Raw genomic sequence first — 17,737 nt, 5'->3', positions numbered from 1 at the left:
CTGGTTGGAAGAAGCAGCAGCGGCCCTAGGAGAGTTGCTGGATGGGGAAGAGAGAGGACAAGGGGAGAAATACTGGGTGGGGAGAGGGGGGCAAGGGGAGAAATGCTGATGGGGGGAAAAAAGGGGCAAGGAGAGAGATGCTGGAGAGAGAAAGAGGGCAAGGGGAGAAATGCTGGAAGATTGGATAGTATGAAAGAACTAAATATGGATAAAGGCAGAAAATAAAATTGAAGAAAGCTGAAAGGAGTAGAGAAAAATGACCAGAGCCTGGGATCAACACAAATGAAAAGAAGTACGTGGCCAGACAAAAAAGGTAGAAAAATAATTTTATTTTAAGATAAAGTATTACAGTGGCTGTGTTAATTTTTTTTGTTTGTTTTATTTGTAGTTGTTAATTTATATTGTAGTGAATGGAATATTTTAAATTTATGTCTGCTATTTTTATAGCAAAGGGAAAATATTTTTGTTTTTCTGGTGTTATCCTGCATGCCAGCGTCTGGTTTTGGGGGGTTTCAGCTGATTTTTTTGGTCTACATATTTTATTAGTTTATAATTTATGCTTAATCTTAAGAGTTCTTTTGTTGGGCCTAGGGACTTCTGTACTATTTTCAATGATACCTTTTTAAATGCTCCATGGCTGGTAAAATGGGTGTGGCTATTGTAGGGATGGAGCCATAGATAGTGACCCCACCCTTAAGGTTGGCATTGTATGAGTACCGGTACCTTTTATCCTACAAAAAAAAGCATTGATCTTTAGCAAGTGTTATTTGCAAGTAACACATGCCAATACAATTTCTTAACTTCCGTTTACAATGAAACAATGTTTTTTTCTCTTTATTTATTCCAAAAACAAGCCATCTTGGTTTTTTGGAAACAAAAAGCACATCAGTAATGAGCAGGTATACACATGCTGCTACCACGGAACTGCAGCTTGGGAACTGATCCAGAAATAACAGTATAATTTAAAAAGGAATCTTTGAGAGGTCCAGTTTTAATTTGTCCAGCCGGTCTGTGTCCCTGATGGGAACAGAAATATCCAGTAAAGGGAGGGGGGGGGGGGGGGGGGGGGGGGAATGCAAGAGAACAAAACTGAGATACATGAAAAATACATTTACAATTAAACACACAGTGCTTTCCAGCTGCTAATTTAAAATGCATTTACTAAAATTCCCCAGGCGTTTTATGAGAAGAACACCAAACCTGTTAGACCAGCTCTCCTGAGTGAAGCATGCAGGCAGGTTATAGTTGATTTTAGCTGGGCAAGGCACTAGTAATAAACCACCAAAATGCAGCCAAGCACCATATCCTCCATGTGGAGAACTTGGGAGGGGAGGGAGTACAAGCATATGGATGACAACTGCTTCATTAGTGGAGGCTCCAGCAACGAGGAAGAACGTAGTGGTTTCTACAATGACTGGAACCAGCGTTCAAATCCCATCACTGCCACCAACACTTTCTGACTTTGGCCACATAGCTCAGGTTCCCACTTAAATTGTAAAGTTCAGTGGGGCATGGACTTACCTAAGGGTGTGTCTTTTACTAAGCCATGGTAGCATTTTGAGCTCGTGGTAGAAATCAGCTGATGTAAATGCAGAGACACCCATAAGAATATAATGGGCGTCTCTGTGTTTACCGCCAGCTGATTTCTACCACGAGCTAAAAATGCTACCTTAGTAAAAGACCACCTAAGTCCCCATTATCATTGCATAGTGCGACGTTTGTTTCACAGAACTATAAAACGGAGTTGTGGGAATGGGCCAATTGAGTCCAATGTGCATTTTTTTTTTTTTTAGTGCCAACAGAAGAAAGTAGTAAATAATTCATACTGGGTTAGTAGGACACTATTTACCTATATTTTGGAGATGGCTATCCAAAAACAGTATCTTACCAAATAACGGCAGTGTTCTAAATCAGTCACTTACTGGGAAATTTAATATATCACCCTTCAATTTCAACAATCCCAGATCTTATTCTTCCAACCTCCTTTCTTCACACATTACAATTTTTCAATGAATCTTCGAAACTTTTAAATTCTTGCCTCAGTAGTGCAAAATTGCCCAAACTTAATTTTATGGCAATTCTAAACTGCACTAAGATCTTCATCGGCTTCTATTGTTTATATATCATCTTAAGCCACTTATCTTAAATACATTCGGACTGGGGGCTCAGATGTGTCCGACATGCATGTTTCGCCTCCCGGCTGTATCAAGGACCTCCCCCTTATGCCAATCTAGCACCAGCTTGACCCATTTATCAAAGGAACAATTCCTGTCAAGCTGGCGCTAGATCGGCATAAGGGGGAGGTCCTTGATACAGCCGGGAGGCGAAACATGCATGTCGGACACATCTGAGCCCCCAGTCTGAATGTATTTAAGATAAGTGGCTTAAGATGATATATAAACAATAGAAGCCAATGAAGATCTTAGTGCAGTTTAGAATTGCCATAAAATTAAGTTTGGGCAATTTTGCACTACTGAGGCAAGAATTTAAAAGTTTCGAAGATTCATTGAAAAATTGTAATGTGTGAAGAAAGGAGGTTGGAAGAATAAGATCTGGGATTGTTGAAATTGAAGGGTGATATCCAAAAACAGTTGCAGTATACAAGGTCCTCTTGGTCCAACTAGTCTGACCAGTTTCCCTGCCTGCCTTCCAAACAATGAAGTGAAAGTGTACCTTAAAAAGGGCCAGTTCTAAGGGGGAGGAAAGGATGTAAAATAATGATGATGATGTTAGACTAGATGCAATTATGACATGACTGAATGTTTACAAAATGTTTGACTTTATTGATTTTGTTTGACGTGGTACATCATCAATAAAAACCGTTGAAATATAAAAAGGCCCAGTTCTTTTCCTAGAAGATGCTGAACGACCGAGATGTCAATAATAAAAAAGAAACAAAGGAGCCTACAAAATACTTATATTATATATATATATATATAATACACCAAAACCCATAAAGAAACACTGTGTGAAAAGAATGTTTAGCTAATTTCAAATACACTTAAATACACACAGAGCAGTCTGGAAAAAGTCCCAAAATTCTTAACGCTATATCTTAAATCCACCAGTTAATTAAAAACACCTTTTGCACCCTTGTCTCAAATTCGGGAGGGATGCCTGCAAGGAGCCAAACTGTAGACAAACATCTCCACTGACTGCAAGAGACATAAAATTATAACTGCTGTGGCACTTCACAATCTACCTGAACCCGAGTTTGAGGCACTGTGTGAGTTTACCGCGCATAGATGTCATTTTTACTTGGTTATACACATTTATAGATGAGAGAGATTTCTTCTTTGGTATGGTCCCGTCTTTTGATATTGAAATATTATACACAAGTCTGAGCACAGGGCATTCAAGCTTCTGTGCCTTTTTTTTTTTCCTCTTTTTTTCTCCCCCCCCCCCCCCCCCACCACACACACACACACTCACTCAGTTTCATTAGCAATGCTGTTCTATGCTGGTTTACCTGATACTGTTATCCCTTGTCCAGTGGTGGTCGTCATTCTGTAGGGAGGTTGTGAGAAGCAGAAGAGAGATTAGAAAAGATATGATGACCCAGGCTCTGTACAAACTAGCATTCAGTAACATCTGATCCCACTGTTCATTCCCTTAGCAAGGATTGTGCCAGTTTTGTTCCACTTAGGGAGATGCTCAGCTTTTTACAAAAAATAAGATTTGAAACTGTGGGCATCCAGTAAGTATCATCCAGGCCATCACGCCTAGCTGCTGGTAAAAAGCTTACCTGGGTATTAGAACTACAGCTTTTTCTCTCCTTGACTTTTAGGCAACATGTTTTCTGTAGTCACAAAATTACCCCACCCCTCCCAGGCTCAGACACTGCAGAGCCAACATGGCTGCAGCATACTGGGCTGTTATTTTGTGCCCTGCCTACACAATCAAAATCAAGGCCTCACTCGTGTTATGTCTATTTCCCTCTACCTTATTGAAGAGATGTAACACCTACAGGAAAAAAAAAATGAACATTATGTTCATAGATTAGTCAATGATCAGTAAAATCTGCATCTCATAAGCAGGAATATGGGGGTGTTGACCATTTAAATAAGCGATTTTCTTTTTCCACAGAAGTGTATTGACCTCTGCTATCTAGACCCGCTAGGCTTCACACATTCTCCCGTCAGATCCACCAGTGGGGAATGTTTCAAAACAACTTCAATTCTTTATTGAAAAAAAAGGGTAAGAGCATTGAACCCACTCAATTGTTCCAGGATAAAATGATCCCAATTAAGCCAGCATGCACCACAAACTGCTTCTGTAACCACACACAGGCTCTTGTGCTCACCTCTGCTGGCGGATAGGATAGATCTGCCTGATAGTCAATGTAATAAGCCTCTGCCTGCACTGGCTCAGAGGATCTAGCCAGAGCTGGCTGCTCAAAAGTCTCTTCCATTTCTGTGTCTGTGTAGGCCCCGCCCTCCCCATCTGTCTCCTCATAGTCACTGTTGGCCCGGCTATCACAGCTTAGGTAGTCAGTCCCACTGGCACTCTGTTGGTTCAGTGTGTCCAGATTCTCCTCAGCGCTGCATTCTGCCTAAGTGGGAGAAAGAGACAGACATTGTTATAACAGGCAGATTTTCAAAACCATTTCTCTCACTATGTACAACCCAAATTCCCCAGAGAGACGGACTTCTTTAGGGCAAAAACTGACCAAAAGCCCATTTGTACTATCCCTGGGTTGGTGGATTTCTTTTTTGTTTGTTTGTATTATCTTTGTGCCTCTACTGCTAATTGTTTTTTTTTTTAGGAAGGGACAAAAATCCTGCATCGGGCATGGTTTTCATACAGGATCAGACAATACTGCAGTGATGTTGCAACTTGAAGCAAAACCCTAGGTAGCAGAACCTCCAAGCCTGACCCTACTTGAACTGCAAGGATTTGGGGTGTTCCTGCTGGCTTGGGTGCAGGGTAGCATGAGACAGGGGTCTGTGATCCTATCTCAGAACAATGTGGAGTGGCGTTTAGAAAAGATTGTCAAATTGGAATTTAGACATTCAAGTTGGGGCATCTGAAGTTTGACCTATCCTAGAACTGGAGCCAGATGATCCTGATCTAAGATATATGGTGAAATGGACGTTCATGTGCTGGTAAGTTGCAGCCTGTCCATTTTTGAAAAATAGACATCTATGATATCAACACAGGAATGTTGCTGGGACAGAATCTGAAAGTCTAAGTTATGAAATGGCAACATAGACGTTTATATGCTGGAACATAAATGGTTGTCAGCCGTTTTAGAAACACAGGCATCTGTTTCTCCCAATGCTATCACAGAGCCCGGTATCCCTTGCTATTTTTGTTTTCAGAGGGACTACTGGGGGATGAAGGATATGTCTTCCCCTAATCCCTCTAGTACAGCACTGATTAATAGGAGCACTTTTCTGAAACCTGGATGTCCTGAGTAGCAGATCTAACTCCAGATCTCCATCTTTTTGGACACAGATCTTCATTCCCATTCTGCAATGGGGAATAAACATCTGTTTATTGGGTCTGCCCCAGTCCAGTCCTAAACACACCACGCCCCCATGGCATTTAGACATTCTTCAGTTTTAAAATGTCCATATCCCAATTTTGTAAAATCAGAATATGGATGAAATGACCAATAAACATTTAAGTGCCAGTTGGTGGACAACCAAAATAAGCACCAGAGGTGCTCATTTTCAAAGCACATAGACTTACAAAGTTTTGTAGAGGCGCATTTTCAAAGCATTTACACTTACAAGTTCCATAGTAATCTATGGAACTTTAAGTCTAAGTGCTTTGAAAACGAGCCCCATTGTCACATAACTCTAAGTCTACGTGCTTTGAAAATGAGCCTCATAATTTCATACACTGCTACACCCTTCTCCTAATTTTTGCTTGATTCATAGGCAGCCACAATCATTTACTGACCACAGAGAGACACCAAGAGGTTCTGGTGAGAGTTGCTGAAACACCCGTGTCCGCAGAGGATCAACTGACTGTGTCTAATCTCTGATCTCCAATCTCATCACGCACATGGGTTTGTAGTTCTGGTTTCCATAAGTAAAATGGATCCATGGATGCAGTTTGGCAAAACCAGGACAAAATGTAATATTTAACCTTTTACATTCTGCTACTTGAAAACTGTCTTGAGTGGATCATAGCAAAGAGGCAGAAATTAAAACAAAAAAAAAAAACCCAAAGACCCATTTTCAAAGGCTTAAGTAATTTTTCTCATAATAGAGTTCACGACACAAGAGTGTTCCAGAGATTTGGGACAGGAATAGAAAAGGCTGTATCCCTACCAGAAATTAAACAGCCTGATCTAATGGTAGGTACTGATAATATACCTGGTATTAAATGAACACAAGGGCAAAATGTTCATGAAAAGCAATTAACATCTTCAAAAAATGCCCATACGGACATTAAAAACACAAAGACCAAAAAAAAAAAAAAAGAGGAAACCAACACAGTGACTCTAAATAAAGGAAAATATATGCACTTGAATAACTGTAGACTCAAAATATAGAAATTAAAGAAATAACAACAGCATCACCTGCTTCTGATAAAAAAAAAAAAAGACAACTATGTTATTTATTGAGGAAAAAGGCCGTGGTGTGAAGCAGACCCGCACAAGCAAGACAGTAACGAAAGTTAAGTAACTCTATCAATTAAATTTATGTTAATAGACAAGCTATAGAAAAGAGGTTTTTTGGCCAATGATGATGGTCCAGTCCCTGAAGCCACGTTTAGGCTGGGGGCTTCTCGAGGCCTTTTTCCTCAATAAATTACATAGCTGTCTTTTTTTTATCAGAAGCAGGCAATGCTGTTGTTTGTTATCTCTTTAATGTCTATATTTTGAGTTTAATTCATAAATAAAGAGATAAACCTCGACATATACACCTTGAAAAACTGTAGGACATAAAATACAGAACCCCCAGGAAGAAAGCAAGGTAATGTTCAGACTCGCTGGAGGCAGCTGGTGCAGGAATCCACTTGAAAAGGGAAGACAGAACCCCGGTTTGTTTGGAGAGCGGGGAGGGATGTGTTACCATGTCTTCTGCTGTCCAGATGGGCAGGGCCTGCTGGGTTTTGATGATTTCCTTTAGGCTCGGGTACCAGGAATCACTAGCACCGTTCAGATTGATGGTAGCTGAAAGAAAATCAGAGATCCCATCCTGAGCCTTTCAAGGCTGCAGAAAAATCTACTTAACAGAAGTAATAACATTTTGGACTACTAGGGGGGGGAACCACTTTATTCTTAACTTCAGAAGAATAAATGTAAATCCATGAGAGTTTCTATAGTTTATTACAAATTTACTATACCGCTGTAACTGGCAGAGCGGAGCAGTTTACAGACAACAAATACAGAAAAAGGAAAGGAAACTCCATTTCTGTTGAGGAAGTTGGTTTTTATTTCTGTCTGAAAACATGTAAATCTTCTAACAAGTCCCAACAGCCTGTCAGCACCAGGGAACTATGTTTAAATAAAAGGGGCTAATAATTTCATATTAACCTACTTAAACGGCAAGTCAAGAACCCTGCCCTGTACCTGAAATCTACTTGCAGAACCCACTATGGGGCTTTTGAAACATGGGTCAGTATGGAGTGACTGGAAATTCCCCCATTCCAAGGCCTCGCACAAGTTCAACTTCAAGAGAGCTGCTCCACTCTTCCCTCCTAGTCTCATAGTCAGGAGACATCCTTTCTGAAATAATTCAGCACTGTGAGCCTTCAAAGAGCTGGTACCCAGGAGACCTGTCTGCAGGGACCTCAATGAATAAGCTATCACTGAGGAGCTCTCTGAATACTCCCTACAGTCACGGAGGAGCTAATACATACCTTCAGGATCTGAAACTATATATACTTTCCTGAGTAGACACAGTTCCAGTGGATTATATGGACTACACCACATTCTTGGAAGCAGGAAAATTAAAAATGTCTTTAAACTAGGTTGAAGGGCTGGGTGAACAGGGGAGGGAAATAAGTAAATTGTGAGGATAAATTGATTACCATGCTCTTATGTAGTTCAAATAGACTGAGATGTTTGTAAGTTAAAATACAATGAGCATATTGATTGTTTAACACTGTTGAATCACCCTCAATAAAAACGTTGAAACATAAACTAGGTTGAAGGTATTGCACACAGATCAGAAGGCCAGCTCTATGGCTCGGCAGATTGCTATGAATTGCTACTCAACAGATTTTTATCCCTGACAGTTTCTGTTCCACGAGTCAACCAGGGCTGCGCTGGGGGGGTTGAGGAAAGTGGTTATGCTGTGAAATGTTCCACCAATCCCTTTCCCTTGCGTTAAAAAAAAAAACAACCCAAAACACCAAAGACCATTCAGCTCTAGTGATAGAGAGACAGAGAAAAAAGGATAATCTGAATTAAGCAGAATGAAATATCTTCTCAAAAAGGCAATGGGGTTTAAAAAAAAAAAAAGGGAGCTGAAGAAAGAACAGGGACAGAAGATACTTATGGTGGGAAAGTGATTGTAAAGCCAAGAACTGTGGGCATTGTGTGGATCTGGAAAATAGCAATATGACCCCTATGAATCACATACCTGTGAAGAGATGACTGCAGTATTTCCGCATCTTCAAAGCCTGGCTGTAGAGCCGCCGGGAGCTCTTATTCGATTCAGGAAACAACCACTGGCGCATGGCTTTCACCCCCTGCTTGTTCTCTGGGTTGCAGAAGACCACGATGGGATAAAACTGGACATAGTTCAGGTGTTCCACCGCTGTGGGCGTTATGTCAAGCAGGGCATGTTTATTCTAGAGGACACCAAGAAGAAATGCACAATGACACTGCAAGGAGACTGGAAGGAAACAGTGATAACCCCAAAGCAACATGCACCTGACGAAAAGTGGTCATGGAATAGTAATTCACACTTCCTTAGGGTTCACTTTAACTGAAGACTCAAGTGCTGTGTCACACAGAGCTGCAGGTACTCAGCCATACAGGAAAATCCTGAGGCTGCTTCACTCATTATGTAGATCTCAATTGATTTTACTTGGGATTTTAGTGCAGGAAACAAAAAAGGATTTTCAAAAGTGGCTCACTGCACAGTGAACTCATTAACAGGTAAGTTCCCTGCTATTCTGTAGTTTCTTCTCCACAGTAATTTTCCACCATTATCCAGGCTCTATTCCTTCTCTGCCCCATCCTTTATGGTTGGTGGGAGAAAAGGCTGGTACCCCTCAATTATCAGTCATCTGCATTTGGAATGCTCTGTCTTTAGCAAGACAGTCCATCATAGACACACACCAGAGCCTCGCCCTCCCCCTTTTCCTTACCTTCTCTGCAATCTGCCGCACCACTTGTAATTTAATGATTTTTGAGGAGCCTTCAGCCCTGGGGACACTCTCTGAAACAGATCCAAGAGGTCACACAAGTCAAGATGGATTGATGTCAGTTTTCTCTGTTTTGTCTCTCTGATTCTTTTTAGTCTAAAGAGAATTTAAATGCTACAGGTGCAGGTGGTCACCCTGAGCCACTGTCCTGGCTGCAGTTCATATGGGGTAAGGTAGCCTTACATTTATAAAGCATCATAATATAAACCAAATCTAATGCTCAAGGCAATCACAAGATATAGTTGATTCTGCTGGAGCTGGTCTCTCAGTTGGCCATAGACAAGATACATCGTGACACAGGAGATGTCTATCTCCAGCCTGGTTTAGGAATTCTTTACTTCTGCAGGCCCCACAATTAAGATAGCCACTGGCTTTAACTCATTATTGTAATAAATGCACACTGCATTTTTAAAGATGGACAGTGTTGCTCTTGGCTAGTCAGCACAAAGAAAAGTACCTTTAGAAACCAGCTGATTCATGAAGTGGTGCACCTGGAGAGGCTTTGGACTCCATGTCCACCTTTCTTCTACCATCCCCTCACCCTCAAAGTTCTTACACTGAAGAGAACAAATGTATAACCACTTCTGATAAGGCACTTGCCTGCAATTTCAAACTGGTCTGGCATCTCCGAGTTCAGCTTCTGCAAAGCAATGTCCGTGATGGGCCCCAGGACCACCACTGGCCGTTTGAAGCTTGCTGGGGATAGAGCAAATAAAAAGAAATGTTGGTAACTGGAAAACAAAATCCAGCAATACACCAAACACTATCATCAGTTGACACTGTCCCCCAAAACCCAGTTAAGGACCACATCTCTTCACCACCCAAAAACACAATCCATACCCTACTTTTATGATATCCATTCATTTTTCTCTCCCCTTCTAAGAAGTTCTCCTGTTCCAATACACTTCAGTATGGACCTGGAATGTTTTCCAACACCTGCTGGGTCTCCCACCTCCCTCCCCTCCACTCCATTTCCACAGAAACCCCTCCAGTCATTTCAGATCCTCAAGACTCCAACAAAGACCAGCAGATCAGTCTATGTTCTGGAAGAGCCTTTGTCACAGCAGCAAAAAAGAAGATTTTTGGCTATATAGTAAACAGATTTTTAAAACATTTTCAATCCAAACTCAGCTCTAGCACATACACTCTGCCTCCAACAGAGGGCACAAGCCTATGGAAATCATGGCGATATTCCAAGTAGAGAGTTGCACGGGGACAGAAATCTAATCCATCCCCGCTGGAATCTTACTTGTCCCCACCCATCCCCGCAATAATTTAATGGTACCTAAAAAAAAATTTCTGGTCGGCTCAGTCTCTTTCTGGGCTTGAGCCGCAGCACTACATGCAACAAAGGAATGGGTTGGAACATGTAACACTCTGGCACGCATGTGGAAGACTCATCTCTGATTCACTGGTACTGTGTACTGAGGTCGCCACATGCACGCGCCAGTAGGCCAGGTGACCGCCAATGCTCGTGCCTGTGTCAGAACTGGGGCCTGCACTTGAGTTGAAGGGGACAGAAATCTAACCCATCCACATTGCAAGTAATCTCCTCCATTCCTGCCCCTGGCCCACACCACACCCTGCTGCACAGTCAACTTGACCCCCCCCCCCCCCCTAAGAAAGCTAGATTCTATAAGCAATGAAAATACTGGTAAAATTAACAAATGCATTTTCTTCCATACTAAGCAAGGAGGAGGGGGAGGTGGTACTCAAAGAAGTTGTTACTTGGTAGGTGAGAGGCTGGTGCAGGTGCAGCTTACTCTTCCATAAGAACCCCGCAGGAACTGTTTCTGTCCCGACGGGCACCCCACAGAAACTGCTTTCATCTCCGTGGTAGTCTCACAGCTCCAAAGAGGATTCCCGCGAACCCCACTCTTGTGCAAGTCTCTAATTCTAAGCTATTTCTCTAGATAAATGATAAGTCTTCAAATCGTGGCCCCGCAAGCAGGTTACCTTTTGGCCAATCAACCTGACGTCTGGACAAAAATTAACCAGCTAAAGTTTGGAGGGATCAGAGCTGAGCCAATAAATAACTGGCGTTATTGTGATGTTGAGTCACAATCCAGTAACTATTGATCTCCCATCTGCAACTACAGTGGCCTTAGATACCCAAATAAAGATAATCTGAATCACTTCATGTTGCTGTGTTCAGTGGTGGTAAGATACTTTTAACCAGACTGTCACTGAGATATCTGGCCATCCAAGACTGAGACCACTGTTTCCTCCATCTTTTGTACAAAGTGGATTCTAAATGTACTAGGCTCAGATTTAAGATACAACTTATCTGATATACTGAACTGCAAATTGTGTGAAAGATTCTTAAATATGAATTGTAACTTGTGAATTTCAAGTTTCATAAATGGAATGGAAGCTTGTGCTAACTTTACCCCTGTCGGTGTTTTGTGGCTTTAGTATGTGCATGCAGGATTTTAAGGAGCAGGATGGGGGGGTTCATTTTCTAGATGACGCCATGTTATCTAGAACAGGCTCATCCAGGCCTTTTTTTTTTTTTTTTTTTTGCTCTGTTGTTCTACTTTTCTACTTGATGGGTTTTGGAGCATCACAACTGTAAAGTCAGTCATGCAATGTAGTAAAACCAGAACCAGATTGGCCTCCTCAGACGAATGGTGCCAGCTGGTATCTCTATAGGAAGAGATGAATTGCAAGGAGTAACCCAGTTGTGCTATTGGTGTCCAGAGGATGCAGAAGTGCCCACCTTCTCTCAGCACCACCCTCTCATACGGCGGGTACTTGGCCTTGGTTGTCAGGGCTGCCAGATCCTCCCGGCTCTTCCGCAGGTTCTTCTTTGCTCCACGCAGACCCCTCAACTTCCAGAACTCTGCCCGCGGCCCTGAGGAAGAGGAGAGCGTGGGCTTCAGCACCGTTTCCAGACTCGCGATCTGCTCTGCTCTAGAAGAAAACAATATAGATATTGAATGCACTAGGATCACCTTTGTCGAGCTGGAACATGTATACTAAGTGCCATCTGCTCACAACATAATTCAGAAGAGAGGAAAGAAGTGAGCAGGGATAACATTTCTCTTAGTTCAGACAAGAGTTTATAGGAACATCTTTAGCAGAAAGGCTAAACATTACAGGATTGGAACACTGGTGCTTAAGTAGATATATGTTGTCTGAACAATTTTTGGACTGTTTTATTTATTTGTATGGATTTTTTATTATGAGTGTTTTTATTGTAATCTGCCTTGGATAAAGGCGTAATAGTTATTTATGTCTAAGTTAATCAATAAAATTCAACCTAGGGACCATGATTTGGAAGGTACCGAACATTTGAAGATTCAGCTACACTAAGTTCCTGCTTCAGAGAGCTTACAACCCAAGTGAGTACTTTTAAGTAATAGGAGATGAAGTAAAATCTCTCTCCCTCAACTTACAACTACCAGGTCTTACTTAAAATGCCTAGATTCTCTCTATCCACTATACCTAGGATAGACTGCACGGTGAAGGGGATGCCCATGGTTGATAAACCTCTACAAATTACAGAAACCATTATTTTTTTAATGTTATTAATAACAAAACACACCATATAAACCATAACAGACAAAAACATTATACGATAAGTATATAAGTATTGCCACACTGGGACAGACCAAAGGTCCATCAAGCCCAGCATCCTGTTTCCAACAGTAGCCAATCCAGGTCACAAATACCTGGCAAGATCCCCCAAAAGTTCAATACATTTTATTCTGCTTATCACAGAAATAATCAAAAAATATAACAAAAAATGGCAACCCTCCACCACTTATAATTTGAACCATACACAACAAACTGTCAGTGGAGCAGCTCACACTTATTTATGTTTTAATGAGGGGATGTCTCATACTGTCACACAGGCACTTCTTTTTTGTGCTTCCTTAAAGCCTCAGCTTTAGTGACTCAGTTATAATCATCGACTACCCCCAACCACCGATAGTGCTATCAACCACCTCAAAATCAGAGTTCTACAGTAAATTAATCCATATTTCAACTGTGCTTATATAACAAAAAATTCTTCTTTGGTTCATATCATTTTCCCAGAAATAAGCAGTGGAGTTTTCCCCAAGTCATTTTAATAAAGGTCTATGGACTTGGTCAGTGACTCCAGTCTATAATTTACTAGATCTCCTCTGGAACCTTTTTTAAATATCAGCGTTACATTGGCCACCCTCCAATCTTCTGGTACCACGCTCAATTTTAAAGATAAATTACATATTACTAACAATAGTTCCACAAGTTCATTTTTCAATTATATCAGTACTCTGGGATGAATACCATCCGGTCCAGGAGATTTGCTACTCTTCAATTTGTCAAATTGTCCATTACATCTTCCAGGTTTATAAAGATAAAAGCAAACAAACATGCTACTAACAAGATGTACAAATGTGTATCTCCATTTTACAACTTTTTATTTGCTTCCCCACCCCCCATAAGCAGGTATCATTCCCCCACAGATATTAGACATTGGGACTTCAAAGTATACACAAATGTACAAGCTACCCTCAAATATTTCGAACTTTGTGCCCCATTCACTTTACTAAACCAGTGTACTTTAAATGACATAGACCTCAAATCTCCCAATAGGGAATAATACACTAAGTATTAGAATATCCACTATCAAACATCGAAGTCCATTACTATCATAGGCCCTTATTTTATATAAAGAAAGAGGAAGAAAAAAAAAAGAATCGGCATCAAAAACTCCCTTCACATGGAGAAAAATCTACTGATTCAAAAAACCCCAAACAAACCCTCTTTCAACTGAACAGATTAAAACGAATGGACGCACAAACCCTAATACAATTTATTCCCTTCCATAACCATACCAAGCACACCTCACCCTCCACCCCCAGTTCCTTCCACTCTACCCTCAATTCTGCATTATGAACTAGAAAGGATTGCTGGATCTTCTCTCATTTAGCCATTGTTGCATTATACTGAGCAAACAGTCACTCTAGTTCACAAAGCTCTCTCAGCTGAGTCAACCACGTAACTAAAGATGGGCTGTTTGCCTCCAACCACTTGCCAGGGTCAAGCGAGCAGCACCGAGGCTCTGCTTCACCAGGAGTCCTCCTTTTGGACTTCTTCAAATATGTCCTCCAAGTTTTAAAATTTTTTAGGAAAATATCCTCTTTTATGTGCCTATGACCAACACACCTATCTATATAATGAGAGAAACCATCTCTGGCCTATTAGACAGTCTGAACACATGAGGGTGCTAAAGAGAGAGAAGGGCATTGCTGATCTCCTCTGTTTCCCTGCTGGTTGAATCTGTCAAAGGAATTTTATCTGTGTAGCACAAAAGCCAGTCAAACTTGTTGAGGGATATCCACTCTTCTGATAAGTACGCTTGGCAATGCTTTTTTTGTAGCAAAAAAAATGTTGGTACTCATACAGTGCCAACCTTAAGGGCGGGGTCACTATCAATAGCTCCACCCCTACTAGGAACGTAGCCAGACCTCGGCAGGAGGGGGGGGTCCAAAGTGGGGGGGCACATTTTAGGCCTCCTCCCCCACTGCCGGACCCCCCCTCACTGTAAGGTACCTTTGCTGGTGGGGGGCCCCAATCCCCGCCCTCTGAAGCGTTTATCTGTCCCGCGCTGGTCTCGCACTTGCTTCTTCTCCTGTTTTCAGCACGCCGTGCACTGCACACTCATTTTAATGCGTGAGTGTGCTCAGTTTCATTAAAACGAGCGCATGCACGGCGCGACTGGAAACCGGAGAGGAGGCATGTGTGAGACCAGTGCGGAACAGATAAATGCTTCAGCTGGCGGGGGTTGGGGTCAGGGACCCCCGCCAGCCAAACCGGGGGCCCCAGGCCCCCGTGGTCCCCCATAGCTATGCCACTGACCCTACAGTAGCCACACTCCCAGAGTAACCATACCAATTTTACCAGCCATGGAGCATATAAAAAGGTATCATGGAAAATAGTACACAAGTCTCTAGGCCCAATAAAAGAACCCTTATTGACCATAAACTAATAAAATATGTAGACAAAATAATAAGCTGAACCCCCCCCCCCCCCCAAAACCAGACTCTGTCATGCAGGATAACACCAGAAAAAACAAAAATATTTCCCCTTGCTATAAAAATAAAAATAGCAGACATAAATTTCAAACATTCCATTCACTACAAATTGACAAAAAAAAAAAATTAGCACAGCTACCACACTATTTTATATTAAAATAAAAATAAAATTATTTTATCTACCTTTGCTGTCTGACCATGCACTTCTTTTTATTTGTGTTGGACCCAGTCTCTGGTTTCTACTTTCCTCGCCTTCTCTTAACTCTATTGCCAGGATTTCCTTACTATCCAATCTTCCAGCACTTCTCCCCTTGCCCTCTCTCTCCATCCAGCATCTCTCCCCTTGTCCCCTTTTCTCCCCATCCAGTATTTCTCCCCCTGCCTCCTCTCACCCCATACAGCAACTCTCCTAGGGCCACTGCTGCTTCTCCCAACCAGCAGCAGCAGTGGGAAAAATCAAGAAGTAGAAGACACGAAGCCACAGTGCTCAGACGCGTATTGTAGGCTCTGCCGATCCCCTGCCCTTCTGACGTCAACTTCCTGTTCTGGGACAGGGGGATCGGCAAAGACAACAGCACATGTCCTAGCACTGCAGCCCCGTTCCTGCTACTTCTTGCTGTGCCCACAGCGCTTCTGGTGCTCATTAGGAAAATCTGCTGTAGCGGCGGGAGATGGGGGAGATGAGTGGGGAAAGGGGGGGAAAAAAAGTTGCCAGTACACAGTACTGGCACAGAAAAAAGCCCTGACGCTTGAGCTCAGACTCAGTCAAACTCAGATCCAGAAGTTTTTCAAAAGTAGCTTATTGTCTACTGCTATACTGTAAGTCAGTCACTGTTTGATGTGTGTTCATTAACTAAAAGCCATTTATTTACACATATGCTATGACTAAATATTTCTTTAGCAAAGGTAGAAACTATCTGTATTTTTTGTGTCCTCCTTTTTGTCTCCGCAAATATGGTAACCCTAACCAGGACACACCCAAAATTGGCCTACTAAAGAAAAATACTCTCAGGCCCAGAAAACCATTTTTAAGCAGCCTAGGTTCCTCCTTCCTCCCTCTCCATTCTGTACCTGCTCTTGTTGGGAATGATACCCTTTTTCAGTTCCTGTAGGTTCTTCCCCATGCGGACAGCCAACCAGCCGCCCAGCTTCCCCCGGTACATGGTGTCCACCACATGGAAGACCTCTCCTCGTGTGAAGCTCAGCCCAGAGGGAGTATCAGCTTCGTAGTCGAAGTGTGTGCGGATGTGAAAGGAGTCACCTACGTTCGACTTCACCATTTTTCTGTAGACTAGAGAAAGAGTGAAAAGACAGCATCACAGAGCAAAAGTTACTGAAGGGGACAGGGGTTGATGTGTTACAGGGATGTGGGGCACTGGCAGAAAGGTAAGTATGTCAAAAGGGACAAAGTATCAGAGAGAGTCGGCAGCTGTGCAAATTCATGTTACGTGGAAGGTAATCCCACATAACATACCAAAAAATAAAGATTTTTTTTTACTAATGCACAGCACTCAGGGCTCCACCCAGAAGAGGAACTGGCAGTGTAGGGGCTAAAATTGGGCAAACAGGGAAGGCCTCAGTTGATCCTTTCATGTCAGCCACTTTGAGAATGTCATAAACTCCCTGCACTTAATCTTAGATTTAAAGAGCCGGCACCATTAATAAAAGGGAGTCCTAACACCCGTGTACTGGCACAGTTTGGAAACTGTACATCATATAGCCAAGGAATTACGGTAGGCCTACATCTTTCAGGAAGACAAAAATTCCACCAATAAAGTCATGTAAGGAAATAAATTAGTTAAAATAGGTGCCCAAAAGCATCAAAAATCTAATAATCTAATCTCTACTATTTCTTCTTCTCACTCACAGATCCTATGTGCTTGTCCCACATTTTCTTAAATTCAGATACAGTGTTCTCCACCACCTCCACCAACAGGCCATTACACCCTTTACTGCTGAATCTATTCCTTTTCACTTTCATCCTATGCCCCCCTCATTCCAGAATTTCCATTCAATTATGCCACTGAGGTATTTAAATATGTCTATCATATCTCCCCTCTCCCGCCTTTCTTCCAAAGTATACATATTGAGATCTTTAAGTCTGTTCCTATACATTTTGTGATTAAGACCACCGACCATTTTAGTAGCCCCCCTCTGGACTGACTATCTATTTACATCTTTTTGAAGGTGCAATCTCTAGAACTTATACAGAGGCACTATCACCTTTTTTTTCCTACTGGCCATTTCTCTTCCAATGCATCCAAGCACCTTTTTGGATTTTGCTGTCACCATTTTGACAAATTTGACCACCTTAAGACCATCAGATATGATCTCCCCCAGAAGAACGTTGCCCCCATTATTGTACCATTCCCTTGGGT

At 42.0% G+C, this 17,737-nt stretch overlaps 1 protein-coding gene across 3 annotated transcripts in view; it reads right to left on the bottom strand.

Moving 5' to 3' along the window:
• TJP3 (tight junction protein 3) overlaps nt 1–17,737 on the bottom strand; it is a 78,979-nt gene that overhangs the window by 3,293 nt on the left and 57,949 nt on the right. For all 3 annotated transcript variants that reach the window (XR_003943809.1, XM_030218989.1, XM_030218988.1), the window contains exons 13-20: nt 16,431–16,650; nt 12,053–12,246; nt 9,934–10,029; nt 9,277–9,347; nt 8,544–8,754; nt 7,029–7,129; nt 4,304–4,552; nt 3,470–3,507 (exon numbers count right to left, since the gene is read on the bottom strand). Coding sequence is in view for 2 of the 3 variants with exons in the window: in XM_030218989.1 (XP_030074849.1) it covers nt 3,470–3,507; nt 4,304–4,552; nt 7,029–7,129; nt 8,544–8,754; nt 9,277–9,347; nt 9,934–10,029; nt 12,053–12,246; nt 16,431–16,650 (1,180 nt within the window). In the remaining variant the exon portion in view is untranslated. The remainder of the gene's footprint in view (nt 1–3,469; nt 3,508–4,303; nt 4,553–7,028; nt 7,130–8,543; nt 8,755–9,276; nt 9,348–9,933; nt 10,030–12,052; nt 12,247–16,430; nt 16,651–17,737) is intronic.

The sequence above is a fragment of the Microcaecilia unicolor genome, chromosome 11 (genome assembly GCF_901765095.1).
Source record: "Microcaecilia unicolor chromosome 11, aMicUni1.1, whole genome shotgun sequence".
Lineage (NCBI taxonomy): Eukaryota > Metazoa > Chordata > Amphibia > Gymnophiona > Siphonopidae > Microcaecilia > Microcaecilia unicolor.
The sequence above is the reverse complement of the archived record's forward strand: the minus strand, read 5'-3'. Positions and strand labels throughout refer to the sequence as shown.